At 45.3% G+C, this 19,992-nt stretch overlaps 1 protein-coding gene across 1 annotated transcript in view; it reads right to left on the reverse strand.

Moving 5' to 3' along the window:
* Window positions 1-175: 175 nt before the first annotated feature.
* The window catches only part of LOC102941466 (butyrophilin subfamily 1 member A1), a 37,709-nt gene continuing 17,892 nt past the window's right edge, over window positions 176-19,992 (reverse strand). The window contains 11 exon segments of the mRNA XM_027827181.3: window positions 176-353; window positions 356-829; window positions 6,271-6,297; window positions 6,416-6,436; window positions 7,172-7,192; window positions 8,398-8,418; window positions 11,518-11,538; window positions 11,786-11,806; window positions 12,860-12,880; window positions 14,799-14,819; window positions 17,411-17,431. Of these exon segments, the coding sequence (XP_027682982.2) occupies window positions 319-353; window positions 356-829; window positions 6,271-6,297; window positions 6,416-6,436; window positions 7,172-7,192; window positions 8,398-8,418; window positions 11,518-11,538; window positions 11,786-11,806; window positions 12,860-12,880; window positions 14,799-14,819; window positions 17,411-17,431 (704 nt within the window). The 3' untranslated portion in view covers window positions 176-318.

Genomic DNA, 19,992 nt, shown 5'->3' on the forward strand with positions numbered 1-19,992 from the left:
CGTGCTCAGGGGAGGGGGAGGAGGAGGAGGTGGGGGGGCAGGGATGGGAGCTTGGCTGCTGGTGGGTGCAGAGCACCCACTAATTTTTCCCCATGGGTGCTCCAGCCCTGCAGCACCCACAGAGTCGGTGCCTATGCTCCCTTCAACCCCCATCTCCTCTGTCTCCCCCATCCCCCTCTCTAGAGCCATAGCAGTGTGTTGTAACCCATCTGAGCTGTCCCTGGGACAATGACCAGTTCAGTCCATTTCTGGTCCACAACCAGAGGGAACCCCAGTGGGATACTGCTACCCCTGACTCCACCTCCCCATCTCCAGGCCTCAGGGGCAGATTTTGAGCAGGACGCCAATCCCCACCAGAAGAAGGGAAGGATTGTCTCCCCAGTGAAAGACGCTGACGTGAAAGTAAAGATCAGGGTCTCATTACCAGTATCATAAAATGCCACCCACTCCGCTTCATAGTCCAGATAAACCCCAATCTTCTTAGGCCTCTCGCTCAGGGGCATGGGAGTCTCAGGGGAGGTGAGAGCCCGGTACTGATCCCCACACCGCTCCACAGCCCAGATCCCCTGCTCAGGGTTAAATCTGATCCCTCCCTTCCTCCTCATAGACTCTCTGGCGACACCCACAGCCCAAAATCCCCCATCTCCCACCTCCACCTCCCAGTAACGTTTCCCCGAGGTGAACCTCTCGCAGCCCAGCAAACAGAAAGAATGGAATCTCTCTGGATTGTCCGGCACCTCCTGCCGTGCAATTCCACGCCTCACGCTTTTCCGATCCTCAGACACAACGAGCTGGGCGTTTGCTGTGTTTGGATCCATGGTCACATTCGCTGCAGTGGAGAGAGGGAGAATCAGGACGCGAAAGGCAGAGCCAGCGGTGCAGGAATGCGGGAATGGCCCTCCCACACCCCACGGGCCTGGCCCCCCCACTCCCCACGTCCTGGCCCCCTGCCCCTTCTCCTCCCCCCAAAGGGCCGCCTCCTGGCCAGGCCAGAAGCTGGAGCCCGACCTGGGGAACCTCTGCAGCTGTGGGGAGTTGTGGACCCTCCCATGGCCCTGCCCCCCAGATGACCCCCCATCCAAGGCTGATGGAGGGTCCGTGGCTCTTCGCAGCAGCTGCCCGGCTGTCGCTTACCATGGCCCGGTTGCAGCTCTTTGGCCCCCCAGGCCCTGTCCCCAGGCCAGGCTGGAAGCTGGATCTGGGTCAGGGTCAGAGCCACGCAGGCAACTGTGGGGAGCTGCAGAGCCTCCTCCTGCCTTGGTGGGGACCCAGGGGACGGGGACATGGGCCAGGGGCTGCTCTCACACTGCCCCCCATCCCAGGTCCCAGCTTCTGGCTTGGCCAAGGGGGCAGGGCCTCCGGAGGAAGAGACGGGGCAGGGGCAGGGCCATGGAGGGGGGTGGGGCCTCGTGCCCCCCCCCCCCGCCCATCAGTTTTAGGAAGAAGGATCCATCACCCTGGACAGAGCTCATCTCTGGGGCAAGGTTTGATCTGCCCCAGCTCCTTCCTCCAGGATTTGCCCAGCTCTGAATGGGGAGGAGCTCCAAGATCTCATCAGAGTGCAGGGCAGAGTCACAAACCCGAGCAGGAACAGGTCCGTGACAAGAGCAAAAGGTCATCTGAGCCAGGCCTGAGATGCAGACTCTTTCCTCTCCTGCAGATGCCTGTCCCTGGGACCAGAGACCCAGGAATGCTGGGGATTTTATTCCCATTTCTTTCTCACGGACAGAACCCCTGCTGTGCTCCTCCTTCCTAATATTTAAAGTCAGATCACACCATAACATGATTTGATATACCCCTAACTTAAGTTCCATGGGGAATAATCAAGGCCAGGTAGAAAGGGATAACAGCCAAGAGGCCATCTCTACTAGAGGGAGGTGATCCACAAGAAAAGGGAATTAGGACAGGCTGAAGAAGCAGAGAGATAGTTTAGCACAAACAGTGCTTAAAGTAGATTGAAACACAATGGGCCGCTCTCACAACTAGAGTCGGTGACATTGTTAGGCCAAAACTTTTGTTGGTGAAAAATTCAGATTCAATAACACAAACATTTTCCAAATCCACGTCAGTTTGGCCAAATTGTTTGTTTAAGAGAAATAAAAATATTCAAAAAAAAAATCAGAATATTTTGTTTTGATATTTTAAAAATTAAACATTTTGATTTTTTTGGTTGGGAACAATTTTTCATTTCAAAATTTCCCTTAATCTTATTTTTAAAAAAGCAAAAAAACTTTATAAATGCTCAAAATAAAACATTTTGTTTAAATAATTTTTTTAACTCTCTACAAATTTTCATTGCTGGTCGGACCCAAAACAAATTTGTCTTCAATTTTTTGAAATTGCCAATGAACTGAAATATCCATTTTTCACCCAGGTCTCCTCATGACATTATCTAAGGAGGAAGGAGGAGATCATCTGTTTCAGCAGAGGAGAGGAAACTTCTCTCCTATCCACCACACCCCCACACTCTCTATCCTTTAACCATCCATGGATGTTACTCCAGTTCTCATTCGATGTAAGTCACTGCAGAGTAGTGCCAGTGTAGACGTAGCTCACTTCCAAGGTAAAAAGTTGGGGAAGCAGCTGTCCTTTGGCTACCCTACACTGCAGTGGCCACTGCAGAGCTGACCTTACCATCACCTTCCTATGCTCAGTGGCTCTGGGGTCATCTCAGCTGGGAGTTACTTGACTCTTCAAATGCATGGGTTGAATTTGCAAGCCATGTTCCCCTAACAATCATGTTCTGATTATTGTTAGTGATATTCCTGTGTATGCGGTTTGGAGGGAAAGCAGGGCTTATAAGGGAAGCTCACTTGCATCCTCAACTACAGAAGACATAGGTGGCCCACAGCTGATTCAGGTGTCTCTAGCTTGGCATCCAGGTGGAATGAAGAGGGATTGAGAAGGTGGTATCACTTTTTCCATTTGAAATTAAATGTAGGCCATCTCCCATCCCAAAGCTAGATCTGACTGAGAATTCTCACCTTGTGTGAGGTCCTGGCATGGCAAAGGATAAGGCCAACGCCCCGTTTCAGTGTTAGTATAGATAATGCTTGTTGTGAATGAGTCAGAATTTCATGGCTGTCATGAAATCTGTGCAGCTATCAAAGTTTGTTCATGGTAGCAATGTGGACCAGTGAAACTCACTCTATAGATAAGGTCCCAGCTGAGTTTCCTTTAATAGCCCATTTTTGCCACGGTTACAATACTTATATTAGCTTCAAAATTGGCTGATGAGGTCTGGCTCTTAATATTATATAAATAAAGCTGAAACAAACAAACAATCAACAACACAGCAGTCAGCAGGACAACCCTATATGAAGACCAGTGTCCAGCATCAAAATGTAGGGGATTAAAGTTTAAATTTGAAAGTAGTTAATATGGTTTATTCTCTTTGGCAATCTAAGCACTGAAGCTGGGGGAATTTTTTTTTTTCTGAAAAATGTAGATTTGGACTGACTGAAAGATTTCACGAATTTGTGTAAAATTCAGAGAATTCTTTTGGTAGGGAAAAAACTCTGAAAAAGTTGACACACTGCTTTTTCACATTTTTGAAACAAAACAGTTTGACTTTTTGGTTCAGAAAGATTTTTCTTTTTGAAATTAGCTTCAATTTTATTTTAAAAGATGTTTTAAACCTTTATAGATTAATCAGCCATTTCTGGCCAAAAGATTTGTTTCATTCAACCAGATTTTTTCAACTTTTCAGTTTGTCCAATTTCTTTAAAAAAAAAATCATTTTGAGCCACCCTGAAAAGATTTTTCATTTTATTTACAGTAGAACTTCAGAGTTACGAACACCCCAAGAATGGAGGTTTTTCGTAACTCTGAAAAATGTAATGGTTGTCCTTTCAAACATTTACAATGTTCAACTGACATAATGTAGCTCTGAAATTTTACTGTGCAGAAGAAAAATGCTGCTGTCCCCCCCCTTTTTTAGTAGTTTATGTTTAACACAGCACTGAACTGTATTAGCTTTTGTATTTAATTTTATTTTATTGCCTGATCGTGCACTTCCAGTTCCAAATTAGGTCTGTGGTTGACTTGTCAGTTCATAAACCTGGTGTTTGTAACTCTGAGGTTCTCCTGCATGTATTTGTTTTCAGTACAGCCGGCAAACTGAAGAATTGGCTATTCACACACCTCCACTAAGCACATCAAATGACTGCCACAGAATCAAACTTTAACAATAAATGACAAAGTAGTCTTTTCCCCTGAAGGCAGAGCTCCCAGTATAGCCTGATCACTAGGATGGCTGACAATAAAAAAGGACAGACAATTTCCATCAAATCATACATCAGGAATAAGGAGGTCTGTGTGGGGAAGGGGATGTGTTCAGTGCTTAAATTTGTGCCAGGGCATGCCAGCGTTGAGCCCTGGCATCTCTAGGCTTGGCAGTTTGTAGCCCTGGTACCTCTGGGCTTGCTGCATCAATTATGAATGTAAAAAAACTGCTTGAGCCCTGGAACCTCTTTCATTACATGTTAAACACTGGATGTATATAAGAGCAGACCCATGGAGCAGCAGGTGAAACCCGTGTGGGAAGCGTTTGTGCATCTTTGTTTTCTTCTCCCAGAACTGTGCAAATAACTGATTTTTAGGTTCACACCAAAAATAAATTTAAAAAAATCATTTTGGGTCAACCAAAAATCTTAAAATGTGTTTGTTTGGGGTTGTTTTGGGTTGAATGGCATATATTGTTTGACACAGAATAAAACATTTTGTTTCACTTTTGAGGGTTTTTAAACCTGAAAAAAAAAATGAAGTGAAATTTGAAATGAAAAGTCTTTTTGAATAAAAAAATCATAATATTTCATTTTGGACATTGCCAAAATGGAGATTGGGGGAAATTGGGCTTGGAGAGGAGGATTGGAGGAGATTTGGGTGGAAGGGAAGAAATCTTCTTTCATGTTGCAGGAAATGTCTGCAGGCAGGGAGAACCTAGTGGGTGATTTGTTGAGTCAAACTCAATAGAAAAATCCTACCTTGGGCCCAGACTTAGCCTATCAGTTTGCAGGCTAAGAATCACCTTGCTTTTGTTCTGTTGATCTCTCTTCTCTTCCTTTGTTACTTCCTTGCTCATACATTTTCTTTCAGGTATGTTTCCCCTTTTCTTCCCCTATCCTGACTCTCTCAGTCAGGTTCCTAATTCTCCTCTTCGTAGCCTTTCCCTGATACCTGATCCCTTCCCTTCAAACAGCTGCTTCTTTCTTCCTCATTCCCCAGGGCTCCCTTTCCTTCATTCTTTTCCAATGTTCTTCTTCCTTCATGCTGACCTCCCCCTTCTTCCTCTTTCTAACCTCCCCGCCCGAGGATAACCTTTACTCCCCTTCTTTCCTGTCTCTCTGGCTCTGTCAGGGAGGCTCATGCAGTTTACTGTGCAGGCCGTGGCGTTCATGCATGAACAGAAAGAAAGGAGCACTAGATGCAAGATAGTCAGGGAAATGAAAAAAGTTCAGTGAATCATGCACGATGTCCTGAGAAACACTGGACATTTCTGAGCCATCTGTCCCACTGTATTCACAATTACTGAAAATGTAAATCAGTTTGCTAGATTCAGTGACATAATTTGACCCTCTGCTCTGGATGTTAATTTTACAATATACTTAAGGAGCTAGGCTATGGTTCATCCATATATATATATTAGGAGGAGACTAAGGATTTAGCCATTCTCTGGTTAGAGGCATCGCACTGTCAGGAATATACTGTTTATACATGTAATGCAATGGCCATAAGAATGGCCAGACTTGGTTAGACCCAAGGTCCATCTAGCCCAGTATCCTGTCTTCCGACAGTGGCCAGTGCCAGGTGCCCCAGAGGGAATGAACAGACAGGAATCATCCAGTGATCCACCCCTGTCACCCAGTCCCAGCTTCTGGCAAAAAAGAAATTAGTGATTTGCCCAATGTCACACAGGAGACGGGATCTGAACTGAGGCCTTCAGAATTCTAGGCTAACACCCTAGCCACTGGACTGTCCTTCCCCTATGAATGTGCAAAGAATAACATCAGGACCATTCAAGTACTACCTGAGCATGTATTATCCAGAAAAATGTTAATTCACTCCTCTCTGTGTTCCCAAAGGAAGATTCCCCAGCTCTACAGCTCACTTGGGGAACCGCCTTCACCATTCAAACTTCAACCAGAGAAACTATTGCATTATTTCCTGTTTGTGTTTTGTGTTGTTTTAAACTATTTCTACAAAGAAAGGGAGCAAGGATCTCTCAAGGAAGTGAAATTTGGACATTAACTAAATACAAACTTTACTTACTTGGACAAACTAGGGCTTTTCTCCATTCTGAAACCAAGCAAATCAAATAAAGGTGAGCACTCATGTGAATAAGTTCATTGTTAAGCTGAATCTGATTAATAAAAAAGGATGCATTACAGAAAAAAGAAGGGGGGAAAAAGCTTACCAAGTTCTCTTTGCAGTCCACCTAAATAATAATAATAGTAACAATAATTAAAACATCAGAAATAAAGACATTGTGGACGAGCTTTTCTCCCAAGATTAAATGAAGCCCGACCCCTTCATCAAAACCATCTCAGGCCAAGACTTTTTAATCAGTCTTTGGGAAACGATTCCCTTCCAAACCACGGAGAAGGCACCTCTGAAATCTTCCAGTGTCAATTATTCTAGCCCTAAGTGGGGTTAAAGGCCACATCCTATACACAACCACTACACAGCGTGGGACAGGGGTTGTAGGCAGTGAATTTATGTAATGTGATGATCACTGTAGACAAACTCCTTACCTACAGATAGTGCTGTATCTTTATTTTAGTGTTAAATTGTTGTTTTGTATGTTATTATCTTGTTGTATCTGATCTAGGACTTTAGTACAAAGTCAAGGCCTGCGTGTGTGTGCTGGAGTTGGTACTCGCAGTGTTTCAATACATTTCTGTGCTTCCATAAGGAAGTACTATAAAACTCCAGACTAGAGCTTGTCAAAACTCAGAATGTATGTCACACTGTTTCATTAGGTGGCTGAGAATCTGGACCAGCATATCTATTCAATACCCTTAGTTTTAATCACTATCTCACAATCTTTCTTGGTGACAAATCATTTGTTGTGTGGTTGAATTCAGCCTGCAGTTCCTGTCTGTGGAGAAAAGTAGATGGAAAATGTCACGAGAAGATGCAATCCATACAAAAATGAGAAAATATCACTTACTAATTTTTTCTTTCAGTTCACCTTAAATAAAAAGAAAAGGAAAAGGCAATTAAAAATTCTCTTAGACTGTTTGGAAATTTAAAGATCACTTTTCATTATAGTCATTCAGCTCACGTACATAGGCCTTGAATTATTTCATTGGAAGTAATCACATACTTAAAGTTAACCATATGCAAGTGTGATGGCCACCATCCTGTTTGATGCACCAGGGATTTAACTGGGGACCTCCAGAGCTAACAAAAAGACCAAATTGCTGTAGATTTAGCAAGGGTCTGTAGCGGACTCATATTGTATGTAGAGCAGTACGCAGGCAGGCCTGTAACACATTCACCAGTGGGTTGTATAATGCAGAAGGATCATGGCTGTTCATTACTATTAATATCTACCTTCCCGTGGTATTCTAAAGACCTGAATCTACACTGAAATCAGGGGGCTGAATTCAACAGTTCACTCACATGGCTCCAAACTCAGGATCAGGAGCTAAGATTACAGGTCAACAATGCATTATAAACACCCAATCTGACCAGCACTCAGGCAAATGCATAAAGTTACTCATGCATGTAAGTATTTGCAGGCTTGGACTCTTAGGCACTGATGATACAAAGAGTGAGGCTCGTAAGTAATTTTAAGCATGTGAGCACTCCCATTGACTTCAACAAGGCCACCTGTGTGCTGAAAATGAAGCATAAGTTTAAGAACGTGTTGGCTCAGAGCTCCAATATAATTTTTTAAAGATTTACAGTTTTGCAGAGCAAGGTGTCTTTAGGTCTGATTATTAATTGTTAGAGCTGGTGGGAAAATAGCTTGCGTTTGTGGGGGGAGGGTAAGTGACAATTTGGTTGACATTTTCCCCGCCCCTTTTTGGTCATTGGAAATAAAAATGATGATGATGGAAAATCAAAATTCAGAATATTTTGATTACTATTCCTCACGGCCCAGTACCCTTTGATTGCACTGGGAGTGGTGTGCATCCAAGAAATGAAAGGTCAGACCTTAACATTATTATCAAAGTCTGGTTTTTATTCTGACATACCATTTTGTAGACAATGATTTATTACAGAGACCCCAATCCTGCAAATGACTGATCTGCTGTGCCCTCTGAATTGTGGCCAAAGTTAGTCCATTTGATTTTCAAATTGACATTATTCCTTTAATTAAAAACAACAACAATTTAACCGTGTACAACTTCATATGAGAGGTTAGACTGGGAGAAAAATTGAACTTACTGATATTTTCAAGATGTGCCCCTAAAATAAAGCAAACAGAAATAAATACAAACTATTTAAGAGTTTTTTCAATGAACAAAGATTTAAATATTTTTTCTCCATTTTATATTGATTCCTAGTGTCCAGATAATCATTAATTACATTTCTATCCATATTGTGGATTTTCTGGTTACAAGTGAAACTAAAAATTCAAAGGTTTACAGGTTTGAACCTTGTCTAGAAGTGGGGCCCAGTTCTGCTTCTGGGAGCCTGAGGCGTACAGAGGTTGCAAGAGTAAGCCCTAAAATGGTAACGGCTAACACCACATGAACAGTTAATATTCATTCGGTTCTATAACTCAGTCTTTAGACTTTCTACTTTCCTTATCCTTGATATGGATTGGTTTAACTTTCTTCTAATACGGCACATCTCTCCATTATATCCTTTCCCCTCCTTCTGTCACCAGAGTTCCTCTCTCTCGTCCAAGGTGTAGCCACTTCTGCCACCACTGAGAACAGCCGAGCTCCATCCTCTTTGGAACCCGCCTTCAGGCAGTTGAAGGCTGCTATCAAATCCCCCCTCATTCTTCTCTTCTGCAGACTAAATAACCCCAGTTCCCTCAGCTGCTCCTTGTAAGTCACGTGCCCCAGCCCCCTAATCATTTTTGTTGCCCTCCGCTGGACTCTCTCCAATTTGTCCACATCCTGGACACAGTATTCCAAATAACAATATCATAGCATCTGGGGGCTAATGCTGATATGGCTGAGGTAGGGGAGACATTTATCATGCAATCTAGACCTTCATGTCATGTCTACTTTCCTTATCCTTAATATGGATTGGTTTAACTTTCTTCTAATATGGCACATCTCTCCATTATATGCTTTCCCCTCCTTCTGTCACCACAGTTGCCACCCTATACCGGAAACCTACTGACTGCTATATCTACCTACATGCCTCCAGCTTTCATCCAGACCACAGCACACGATCCATTGTCTACAGCCAAGCCCTAAGATACAACCACATTTGCTCCAACCCCTCAGACAGAGACAAACACCTACAAGATCTCTATCAAGTGTTCTTACAACTACATACCACCCACTGAAGTGAAGAAACAGATTGACAGAGCCAGAAGAGTACCCAGAAGTCACCTACTACAGGACAGGCCTAACAAAGAAAATAACAGAACGCTACTAGCCATCCCCTTCAGCCCCCAACTAAAACCTCTCCATCGCATCATCAAGGATCTACAACCTATCCTGAAGGACGACCCATCACTCTCACAGATCTTGGGAGACAGGCCAGCCCTTGCTTACAGACAGCCCCCCAACCTGAAGCAAATACTCACCAGCAACCACACACCACAGAACAGAACCACTCACCCAGGAACCTATCCTTGCAACAAAGCCCGTTGCCAACTGTGCCCACATATCTATTCAGGGGACACCATCACAGGGCCTAATCACATCAGCCACACGATCAGAGGCTCGTTCACCTGCACATCTACCAATGTGATATATGCCATCATGTGCCAGCAATGCCCCTCTGCCATGTACACTGGTCTAACTGGACAGTCTCTACGTAAAAGAATAAATGGACACAAATCAGACGTCAAGAATTATAACATTCAAAAACCAGTCTGAGAACACTTCAATCTCTCTGGTCACTTGATTACAGATTGAAAGTCGCAATATTACAACAAAAAAACTTCAAAAACAGACTCCAACGAGAGACTGCTCAATTGGAATTAATTTGCAAACTGGACACCACAAGTACTCCTTTTCTTTTTGTGAATACCGACTAACACGGCTGCTACTCTGAAACCTGTCATGTGAGTTGCTCAAAGGGGCCAGGAAGCGGCTGATGTCTTCCCCAGCATGGGCAAGTCCCTAACAGGCTTTGAACTAGCATGGCCAGCTTCTGCACAGCCACCCTGCAGCCCACCACAATGGGGCCACGCAGCAAGTCAGAAGGGGGGTGGCTAGAAAGCACGGCCTGCTGGTAACATCTGCTGGCGAGAAGCCGTAGAGCACCTGCAGCCAGGTGGTATGGATTAGAATAGCCCAGAGGCTGCTGTAATCGGAAGCTGGGCGAATAACAGGTTTCTCAGATCTCTGCAATTCCAAATAGTTGGCGGGGAGGGCGCATTTCAGGTTGAACCACAAAGATTTTTTAAAAAAAGAAAAGGAGGACTTGTGGCACCTTAGAGACTAACCAATTTATTTGAGCATGAGCTTTCGTGAGCTACAGCTAAGATTTTTTATTTAGTTATTCTCAGTGACTGAAAAGGTTAGTAAAAAATTAGTTCCAGGGTGACCAAGATTCTTTATTTGACCTGAAGTGAAACGCCTTGCTCTGATTTCAAGCATTTTCTTAAAAAAAATAAAATAAAGGAATTCTCAAAACAAAAGTAATTTTGAATCAAAAACTCATGTTTCATTTTGAAAACGTGAAACCAAAACATTTCAATCGCTTCAGATTTTTTACACCAAAACAATTTGGCAAATTCAACATGAATTCTCAAAACATTTTGATGTCACTGAATTTCCGCTTTTCCCCCCTAAAAATAAAATTGGTTAAAAAATTCCACCCCTCTAGGCTACTCGACAGTAAGGCTGGGGTCTGTGTTGAACTGGCCAGGGAGCCATTATTGAGTCCTCTCCATCTTCTGCTGCGGCCGCTCTCAGTCAGCATGCTGAGGGTATGTCTACACTACCCGCTGGATCGGCGGGCAGCGACCGATTTATCGCGTCTAGCCTAGGCACGATAAATCGACCCCCGAGCGCTCTCCCGTCGACTCCGGAACTCCAGCACCGCGAGCGGCAGCCGTCGACTCACCGCCGTGGAGAGGCCGCGGTGGGTAGATCTAAGTACGTCGACTTCAGCTCCGTTATTCACATAGCTGAAGTTGCGTAACTCAGATTGATCCCCTCCCCCCCCCCGCCCCACGTGTAGACCAGGGCTGAATCACTACCCTGACTTCTAGTCACTTAAACATGTTCTCACATTGCCTTTTTACATCAGAGCGTTCACTGTATGTCTAATCTAAAGCTGCAGGAGCTTTGAGGGTAGAAAAAGAAAATTATGTTATAACGGAAAGTAACACCCTACAAAAAAGTTTCAACTGGGGGAAATATAACTTACTAATTTCTTCTTGGAGTTCACCTAAAAAGAGAGAGAAAGAAATCCACATAAATAATTGGAAGCTTGTAATATTTTATCTGAGTGCATCCAGATTTAGGCCTGACCCTGCAAACACTTATTCACATGTAAGAGTCCCACTGAATTGCATAAAGTTACATATTGGCTTATGTCTTTGCAATATCTGGGTTCAATTGTTATTACATGGGATTCTTCTTTACTGCCTAAAACTTCACGTTAGATATTTCATTAGAAGAAAAATAGAACTTACTGATATTTTCAAGGTTTTTCCCTAAAATAAAACAAAAACAAATACAAATGATATCATTAATTTATATTTTCATTTAAATTATTTAGGAACTTGCAGTGAATAAAAATTTCAAGGATTTTTTTTTCATTTTTACATTAATTCCCAGTATCAAGATCATCAGCACTAACATTTTTCTTTCATGTTGCTTTACGCTTCTGGATTCACTACACATACAGATCGATCCTTTCAAAGGTTTAGAGCTCTGAATTATTTGTAGGATTCAGGCCAATTCTGCTTCACAGACCCTAATCTCCTGTTGGCTTCACTAGCAATCAAGAGTGCAAAGACTGCAGGATCAAATCCTAAAATGGGAATAGTTTGTTGATATGACTTGAACCTTCAATATTTATTTGCTTCTCTAGCTAGGGAGGCTGTGAAATCTCTATCACTGGAGGTTTTTAAGAACAGATCAGACAGGCACCTTCAGGGATGGTCTATGTATGCTTCACCCACATGTACCAAGGCAGGATGGGGGGAAGTGGCAGGACTAGAAGACCTCTTGAGGTCCCTTCCAGTTCTGCATTTCTACAGTTCTCTTGGTCTTTATTCGTGCTGTTGCTTTTACTATAAAGATTAAGGGTAGTATTTTCCTAGCTCTGTTCGCACTGAAGTTAGTGGGAGTTTCACCATTGACTTCAGTACGAGCAAATTTAGGCCAGTCCTGGGTGTTTTTGATAATGCCACCCTAATAGGTTTAGACGGTCCCTTGTCTGCCACAACGCTATTATGTTATGGCCCCAATTCAGGAAAGCACTTAAGCCTGTGTTTCAAGATAAACACTTGCTTAGGTTCTACGTTGAATTGGGGCCTCGGCCTATAATCACTTGGATGCTACAGCAAACAATAAAACAGCATCAGAGTTTCTATTGGAAACCTTTATTTCTGTTCTTTTCATGTTTCTCCCATTGCCTTTTGGTGACCTTAGTGCATAGTGAACCTTGGGGAGGGAGGGGGATTGTGCTGGAGAATAGAGTTAAAATTCTTCATATGAGATGACTATGTACAAAAGGGAATACGAGGAAAAAGCTAACTTACCGATTTCTGCCTGCAATCTCCCTAAGGAAAGAAGAAAAAGCAAAACAGATAAAAATAAATACAAATGCCGTGATCCTGCCCAGGTGCCTACAGATATGAAAGACCGTTTTCATTACAAGCACAAAATTATTCTTTCTTATTACCGTATATGTCTCCCAGTAGGCACCCTCAGGTTACAGTCAGACCTGTGTTAGTTGTGACCAATTTTGCAAATCTTTATGCACCGGAAGAGCATTATTCATATGTGTGATCCTGTGTGGGGCTGGGCTCTGAAAATTATTTTGGAAGGGTTACCGGTTTGATGGGTGCAAGGCGGTTTTGTCTGCTCACTTGTTACTGATCTTTTTTCCATTTTTTGTGCATCCCAAACTCCTGTTCACTACTCTGGGAGTTCTGCACACAGAAGGAATGAAAACTAGGCCTTGAAATCACTAATACTTTACTAACAATTTGAGGCTATGGCTTGTTTTCTACTTTTCTGGTTAATAGAATCAGAGCTGTCAGCAGCGGTGTAGATCAGTGAATTGTTGATTTTTCTGTTTGGTGGCCAAACTGAACATTGCCCCCCCCACACACACACTTTTGTTGTTTCAGTTTGTTTTTTCCTTCACAAAATGAGAAATGAAAAAAACAAAACAGTTTGGGTGAACAAAATGTTTGGAATATCAATCTGAATGGCTATTTTGAAACAAAATATTGATTCAAATTGACACTCTCTAAATGAAATATTGATTTGAATTCACATTTTTGAAAGAAACCATTTTACCATTTCTGAATTCTTAAGTGTTTTCAGTTGAAATAATTCAGTGAATTCAACCCAAATTTGCAAATAGTTTCAGTACCCTGAAAAACATATTTCAGTGAATTTACAATCCCCCCTCAAAAAAACAAAACAAAAAACCACCCCAGCCAAGCTGTACGCCTTATGCCGAAGATTACAACTTGGGCAACACATTCTAGTGTTTTTATAACAATAATTAATAATGACGTGGTTGAGGCAGGGGGCTGGATTTTCTGCTACTTTGTGGGCCCTTTTGACGTCTAGACTAAAAAGCGATTGGATGGCCCACGCTGAAGGCTTCCCTGGTGTGATGGAGTCCCTAGCAGGCCCAGAGCTGGTGTACACAACTTCTGAACCACCCCCTCAGCAGCCTCTGGGGAAGAAGGTGTCCTGGGGCTGGAAAATGACCAGAGTGACACAGATTATGTCCGTGCTCGGTCTGCAGGACTGGTCCCAGAGTCAGGGAGCCGTTCTTTTATGTCCTCCTCTGGCCACAGCTGAAAATAGGAGCCAGCACTTCTATTAGTTATTTATTATTTGCATTGGGTAGTTCAGAGGAGCTCCAGCCCTGGGTCAAGACCCCGTTGTGGTAGGTGCTGTACAAACACAGAATAAAGACAGACGCTGTTCCAAAGAGTTGATTTGGGCTTGGATTTTCCAAGCAGGTTAAGTGTGTAAGGGACCCAAGTTTCATTGACATTCAGTGGAAAGTGGGTGCCTAACTGCCTTGGGATCTTTTGAAAATCCCAGACTCTACATTTATTCACCAAGCCTGGGGTGTCATGTCATTTCCCTACCGGTGACTGAAGCCTACAGTGCCTACGAGGGCTTTGTCTACACTACGCAGCTTTTAGCGCCACGACTGTCGGCAAAGCCCTGTCGCTAAAAGTCGGGCAGCGTAGCCGCTGTTTGTTGGCTCTTTTGCCGACAAAAGACTCCCACCCCCAATGAGCAGCCTTCGCTTTGTTGGCAGGAGAGTGCTTCTGCCAACAACGTTCTGTTCACACTGGCACTTGTCATGGCAAAACTTTTGTCTTTTGGGGGGGAAGGGGGTTAACACCTCTGAACACAAAAGTTTTGTCGCTCAATTGCCAGTGTAGGCACAGCCTAGGATGCGACTCCATACAAACCATTGCTTTAGAGGAGGTTATAACTTACTAATTTCTTCTTGGAGATCACCTTGAAAAAAAAGGGAAAGAACTAGATAAGTAAATGAAAGCCTATCAAGAGCTTTGTTTCTCAAGGCTATGGATCTCAAGGTCAGCTTTCATTATAGGCACTCTAATTAATCTACTTTGACCCCAATCCCAAACGGGCAGTTTGCTGTAACCCTGTAGAGAGCCACTGACTTCAACAGGACAACGAGACGAACGCTCAGTACGTGCATAAGTCTCTGTACCCTGGGTGCCGGAATTACTGTCGATTTCCAGGGCACAATGCGCAGCAGTGAAGATAGGTGTCTGCAGGATCAGGGCCTCTGGTCATATTTCCTTGGCAGGGCAGTAAGAGCAGATCTACACCACAGACGCCTGTTGGCGTAGCTACGTCAGCCAGGCGCGTGGGGAGACAGAGGCGCCGAGTTCCCGAGTTCCCTGGGTTGCTCGACCCCTGCCGTGCCCCATGCTCCACCCCCACCAATCCCCACTCCTGCCCTGCCTCGTCCCACCCCGCTCCACCCCGCCACATCTCTTCCCACCCTATTCTTCCCCCTCCCCCTGCCTCTTCCTGTCCCTGCGCCACTCCCTCCCCGCAGCCCCTCCGGCACGCCGCTGAGCAGCTGACCCCAGCAAGCGGGAGGCACGGGGGGGGCGGGGGGGCGCTGACCGGGGAGCTGCTGGTGGGCGCTGAGCATCCACGATTTTTTTCCATGGGTGCACCAGCCCCGGAGCACCCACGGAGTTGCCACCTAGGTGGGGAGGCATGGGTGGTAAGTGACTCCCACATTTGGGGAGGCTAAGCCTGAGAGCTGGAAGCTCCCGAGAGATGGGAGGGGCCACCAGCACCTGGACTGTGGCCACGACCCCTGCCCCCCCGAGCCCAGCCCTGCTCAGCCTACCACAGCCTGAGGCCCTGCCTATACGCCACCCCCACTCCACCCCAGGCCCTGCTCCCACCACCCACAACTCTCCACCCGAGGGGTCCTGCCACCCGTGCTGCTCTGCCCCCTCACCCAAGGGCCCCCGTCCTGTCACCGGTGTCTCTCTGCCTCTCCAGGGGTGAAGAGTTGCAGGAGGGTGGCGGGGGGATCAGGGGACGGGGTGGAGAAGCGCGAGAAGCAGGTAGTGGGGCATGGTGAAAGAGGTGGGGATGTGGGGGAAGGGACAGAGAGGTGTGAGAGGCAGGGGTGGGGGGTGCCGGGGAAGGGACAGAGAAGCGAGAGGCAGGTGGGGAATGTGGGGGAAGTGGTGAAGAGTCACAAAAGGCAGGTGAGGGGGCCACAGGAGAAAGGGGTGGAGAAGCATGAGTGGTGGGTGGAGGGGCCATGGGGTAAGAGGCTGGGCAGGAAGAGGAGCAGTGTGGGTAGGGGGGTCATGGGGGAATGCAGGAGTGGGGTCTCAGGGTGGAGTGTGGGCAGGGCCATGGGCCAGGGCCCTTTCAGGGGCAATGCTCCAAAGGCAGCCAGGCAGTGGGGTAGCTCCAAAGGGGGGTGCCCTGCATCCTGTTTGGGAAGGCTTTAGCCTCCCCTGGCCTATTATACCCACTGCCCTTGTGGGGAGGTGTGATCCCTGGCTGACAGGGCTGTGCTGTGGACATCCAGTTATAATGGCAAACGGTGCCAGGACCGATATCGCTTGTTTCGCTCGTGGGGGTGGCTTTACGATATCATACAGAGCACAGCTTTGCTGGCACAGGCTCCATCCGCACCCCATCCGCCCTTTCCCCCTGTAATCTACTGGTATTCCTAGACCAGTAAAGTGCTTCTGTTGTAGACAAAGCCTGGCAGGTGAAAAGTGCATTATGGTTTCCCGGGCCTGAAAACACTTAGGCATGTAAGAAAAATTTCTCACGAACACAAGTGTCTGAAGGACTGGAGCATTACCGTCAAAGGTTTACCATTTGGAATGGTGCAATATGTTTAGGCCCGATCACTAATTACTACTAGAGAGGTAGTGTGGCCCAGCAGACACAGCGCGGGGACTCAGGTGACATGAGTTCTAATCATGGTTCTGCCCCTGGCCTGCTGGGAGACCTGGGCATGTTAGTTGCCCCTTCTGTGCCTCAGTTTCATGATCATGATCTCTAAAGTGCTTTGAGATCTACCGATGAAGTTTCTTTACAGAAGAGCTCGGTATTATTACTGCTTACTAGTCTCTGTAAACCTTCATTCTTTGGGAACCTCCTCCTCCCTTCAAGCTTCAGAGGGGGAGCCGTGTTAGTCTGGATCCGTAAAAGCGGCAAAGCGTCCTGTGGCACCTTACGGACTATCAGACGTACTGGAGCATGAGCTTTCGTGGGAAGTGGGTGTTCACCCATGAAAGCTCATGCTCCAGTACGTCTGATAGCCTGTAAGACCACAGGACGCTTTGCTGCTGCTCCCTTCAGTTTCACCGGGAGTATGAGCTATTCAGGACTGAGGGAAAGTCAGTCCTTCAAAGTATTTTAAAATCCTGGTTGCATTATGACTTCCCATAACATAGCATGGGGATTACTGTTAACAAGTTATTGACGTTACCTGTGATTTTTCAGTTGACCTTGTCCCTTAAATTAAAAACTTATCTGCGCACAACTTCACATATGAGGTGATATTGGAGGAGGGCAATGAAACTTACTGATATTTTCAAGAAGTTTTCCTAAAATAAAACAAATGGATAAATACATTATTTAAGATTTTTTTCACTGAATGGAGATATTAAGGAGTTTTCCATTTTATTTTGATTTACAGTTTCAAGAAAACCATTACTCAAATTAGAACTTCCACCACTGCAACAGACTACCAAGGGAAGTGATGGATTCTCCATCTCTTGATGTCTTCAGACCAAGACGGGATGTCTTTCTGAAAGATCTGCTGAACACAGAGCACTGGACTCAATACCGGGTGAAATACTCTGGTTTGTGTCATGCAGGAGGTCAGACTAGATGATCTGATGGTCCCTTCCAGCCTTAAATCTATGAATGAATTACATTTGGATTCATGATACAAGGTGGGTGAGGTAATGTCTTTTATTAGAACAACCTCTGTTGGTGAGAGAGACAAGATTTCGAGCCACACAGACCTCTTCTTCAGATCTAGGAAAGCTAATCTGAGCTCATAGCTAAAGGCAAGGTGGAACAGATTAGTTAGCATATATTGTAAGGGACCATTCAAGGTAGTGTCCCATTAACACCTGCAGTCACAGGACAAAAAGAAAGGGTTAGTGAGTTACGGATTGTTGTAATAAGCCCAAATCCAGAGTCTCTGTTCAGTCCATGATTTTTAGTATCTAGCAGAGTGATGAAAGCCTTTTGAAAGCGGTGTGCAGGTTTCCTTTGAGGATAAGGCCTGAGAGGTCAGATATAGAGTGATTGTTCTGGGAAAAGTGTTCACCCACAGGTGACAGGGTGTTTTTGTCTTTTATCAGTTTCCTGAGAGTTCATCTGAGGGCTTGTCTACACGACACAGCTTTTAGCGACATGGCCGTGTCGCTAGAAGTCTGGCAGTGTGAATGCTTTTTGTAGGTACTTTTCCCGACAAAATACTTCCACCCCCTACGAGCGTCTTTCGGGGTGGGGGACTTTTTTAAGCACCTGTGAACAACAAAAGTTTTGTGGTTCAATTGGCAGTGTAGACAAAGCCTAGGAGTGTGGAGATTGTCTGGCTTCCCCCACAAAGGGCACAGCTACGCTCGCGTTCACAGCAGCGCGGCTGCACGTATGCCGCTGTAAGCGCGCTAATGTAACTGTTGTCAGCCGATGGGAGAGACCTCTCCCTTCAGCTTAACTCCACCAGTCCCCGCGAGCAGCAGACGCTAAGTCAGCAGGACAAGCTCTCTCGCTGCCATAGCACTGACTGTCCACACCAGCGCCTATGTCAGTGTAGCGTACGTTGCCAGTATACGTCGTGGTGTAGACATAGACATAGATGTTGGGGCATTTAGTGCACAAGTTGTTGTGACAGGCCTGTGTAGGATTCATGGGGGGTTGGTCACGGTAGCAATGGAGATACGGCTGCAGGTTTTGCATCTGCTCTGGTAGGGTCTGGTGCTGCTTTGACTTGGGGTGTCCTGGTCTGTGTGGAGCTTTGTTCTGATGATGAGCTTGGAGAGCCTGGGGAGGTTGTCTGAAGGCCAGAAGTGGGGTTTAGGAAAGATTTCTTTCAGGAGGGGTCCCTCTTCAGAATGGGTTGTAGGTGTTTGATACCCCATCTGGGTTCCAGTGTGGGGTGGTAGGTGGCAACTAGGCTGAGTTTTCATTCATGCTTGTGCATTCACTACGATTAGCTATCAAACAAATGAATACTTTCAGACATTTACAGTTCTGAATTACCTGTCGGATTCACACCAAATCGGCTTTTTCACATACCCTAAACTCCTGTTGGCTTCACTAGCAGCCTACAGTGTGCAAAGACTGCAGGGTCAGCTCCTACAATGCTAATAGTTGGCTAACATGCTGGAGCCTCTCATATTTGTTTGGTTCTGTACCTGAATCTTTAGCTGTTCTTCTGTCTTTACTATACAGATTATGAGTAGGGTTGCCCTAACTCTGCTCCCGCTGCAGTTAGTCAGTGGTGAAACTCCCATCCAATCAGAGCAAAGCAATGGGTGCTTTTGAAAATAAAAGTAGGACAGGGTTCGATTTTTTGTCTTCTGTGTCACAGGCCTGTAGCATATCAGTGGTGTCAATTCAGAAAAGCGTTTAGACACGTGCTTGGGTCCAGGCACATCGAAGTCAATGGGAATGCACATGCACGTAACTTTAAAGACTATCAGAGCTTTTTTGAATCGGATTATATCGTCATTTAATATTCATTTGATTCTGTAACTGAATCTTTATCCATTCTGCTCTCCTTCCCATCAAGATTAATAAGCTTAGCTTTGTGCTTCTATTTACTTATTGTTGGCTAAAGACACCAAGACAGAAGCTCTAATTTTAACTAATATAAAAACCTGACACCATAGAAGCAATGAAAAAGAACATTCAACAGCAAAGGAAGCCAACATGGGCAGCCAGCAGCTACAAAAGTCTCTGTCCATCCCCATCATCCTGGGGACACACCCTCTTTGTAACAGGCCAGACTGCCCCTTTCAGGGCCAGAGGGGCCAGGGACCAGACAGCCCTATTCCTGGGAGAAGCCTAGTAGGCAGGTCCTGGGAATCATCAGACCCACTGAGCAGCATCAAGTGACTGGGTCTGAGATATTGATGAGGGCCCCAGC

Source organism: Chelonia mydas, chromosome 11, assembly GCF_015237465.2.
Source record: "Chelonia mydas isolate rCheMyd1 chromosome 11, rCheMyd1.pri.v2, whole genome shotgun sequence".
Lineage (NCBI taxonomy): Eukaryota > Metazoa > Chordata > Testudines > Cheloniidae > Chelonia > Chelonia mydas.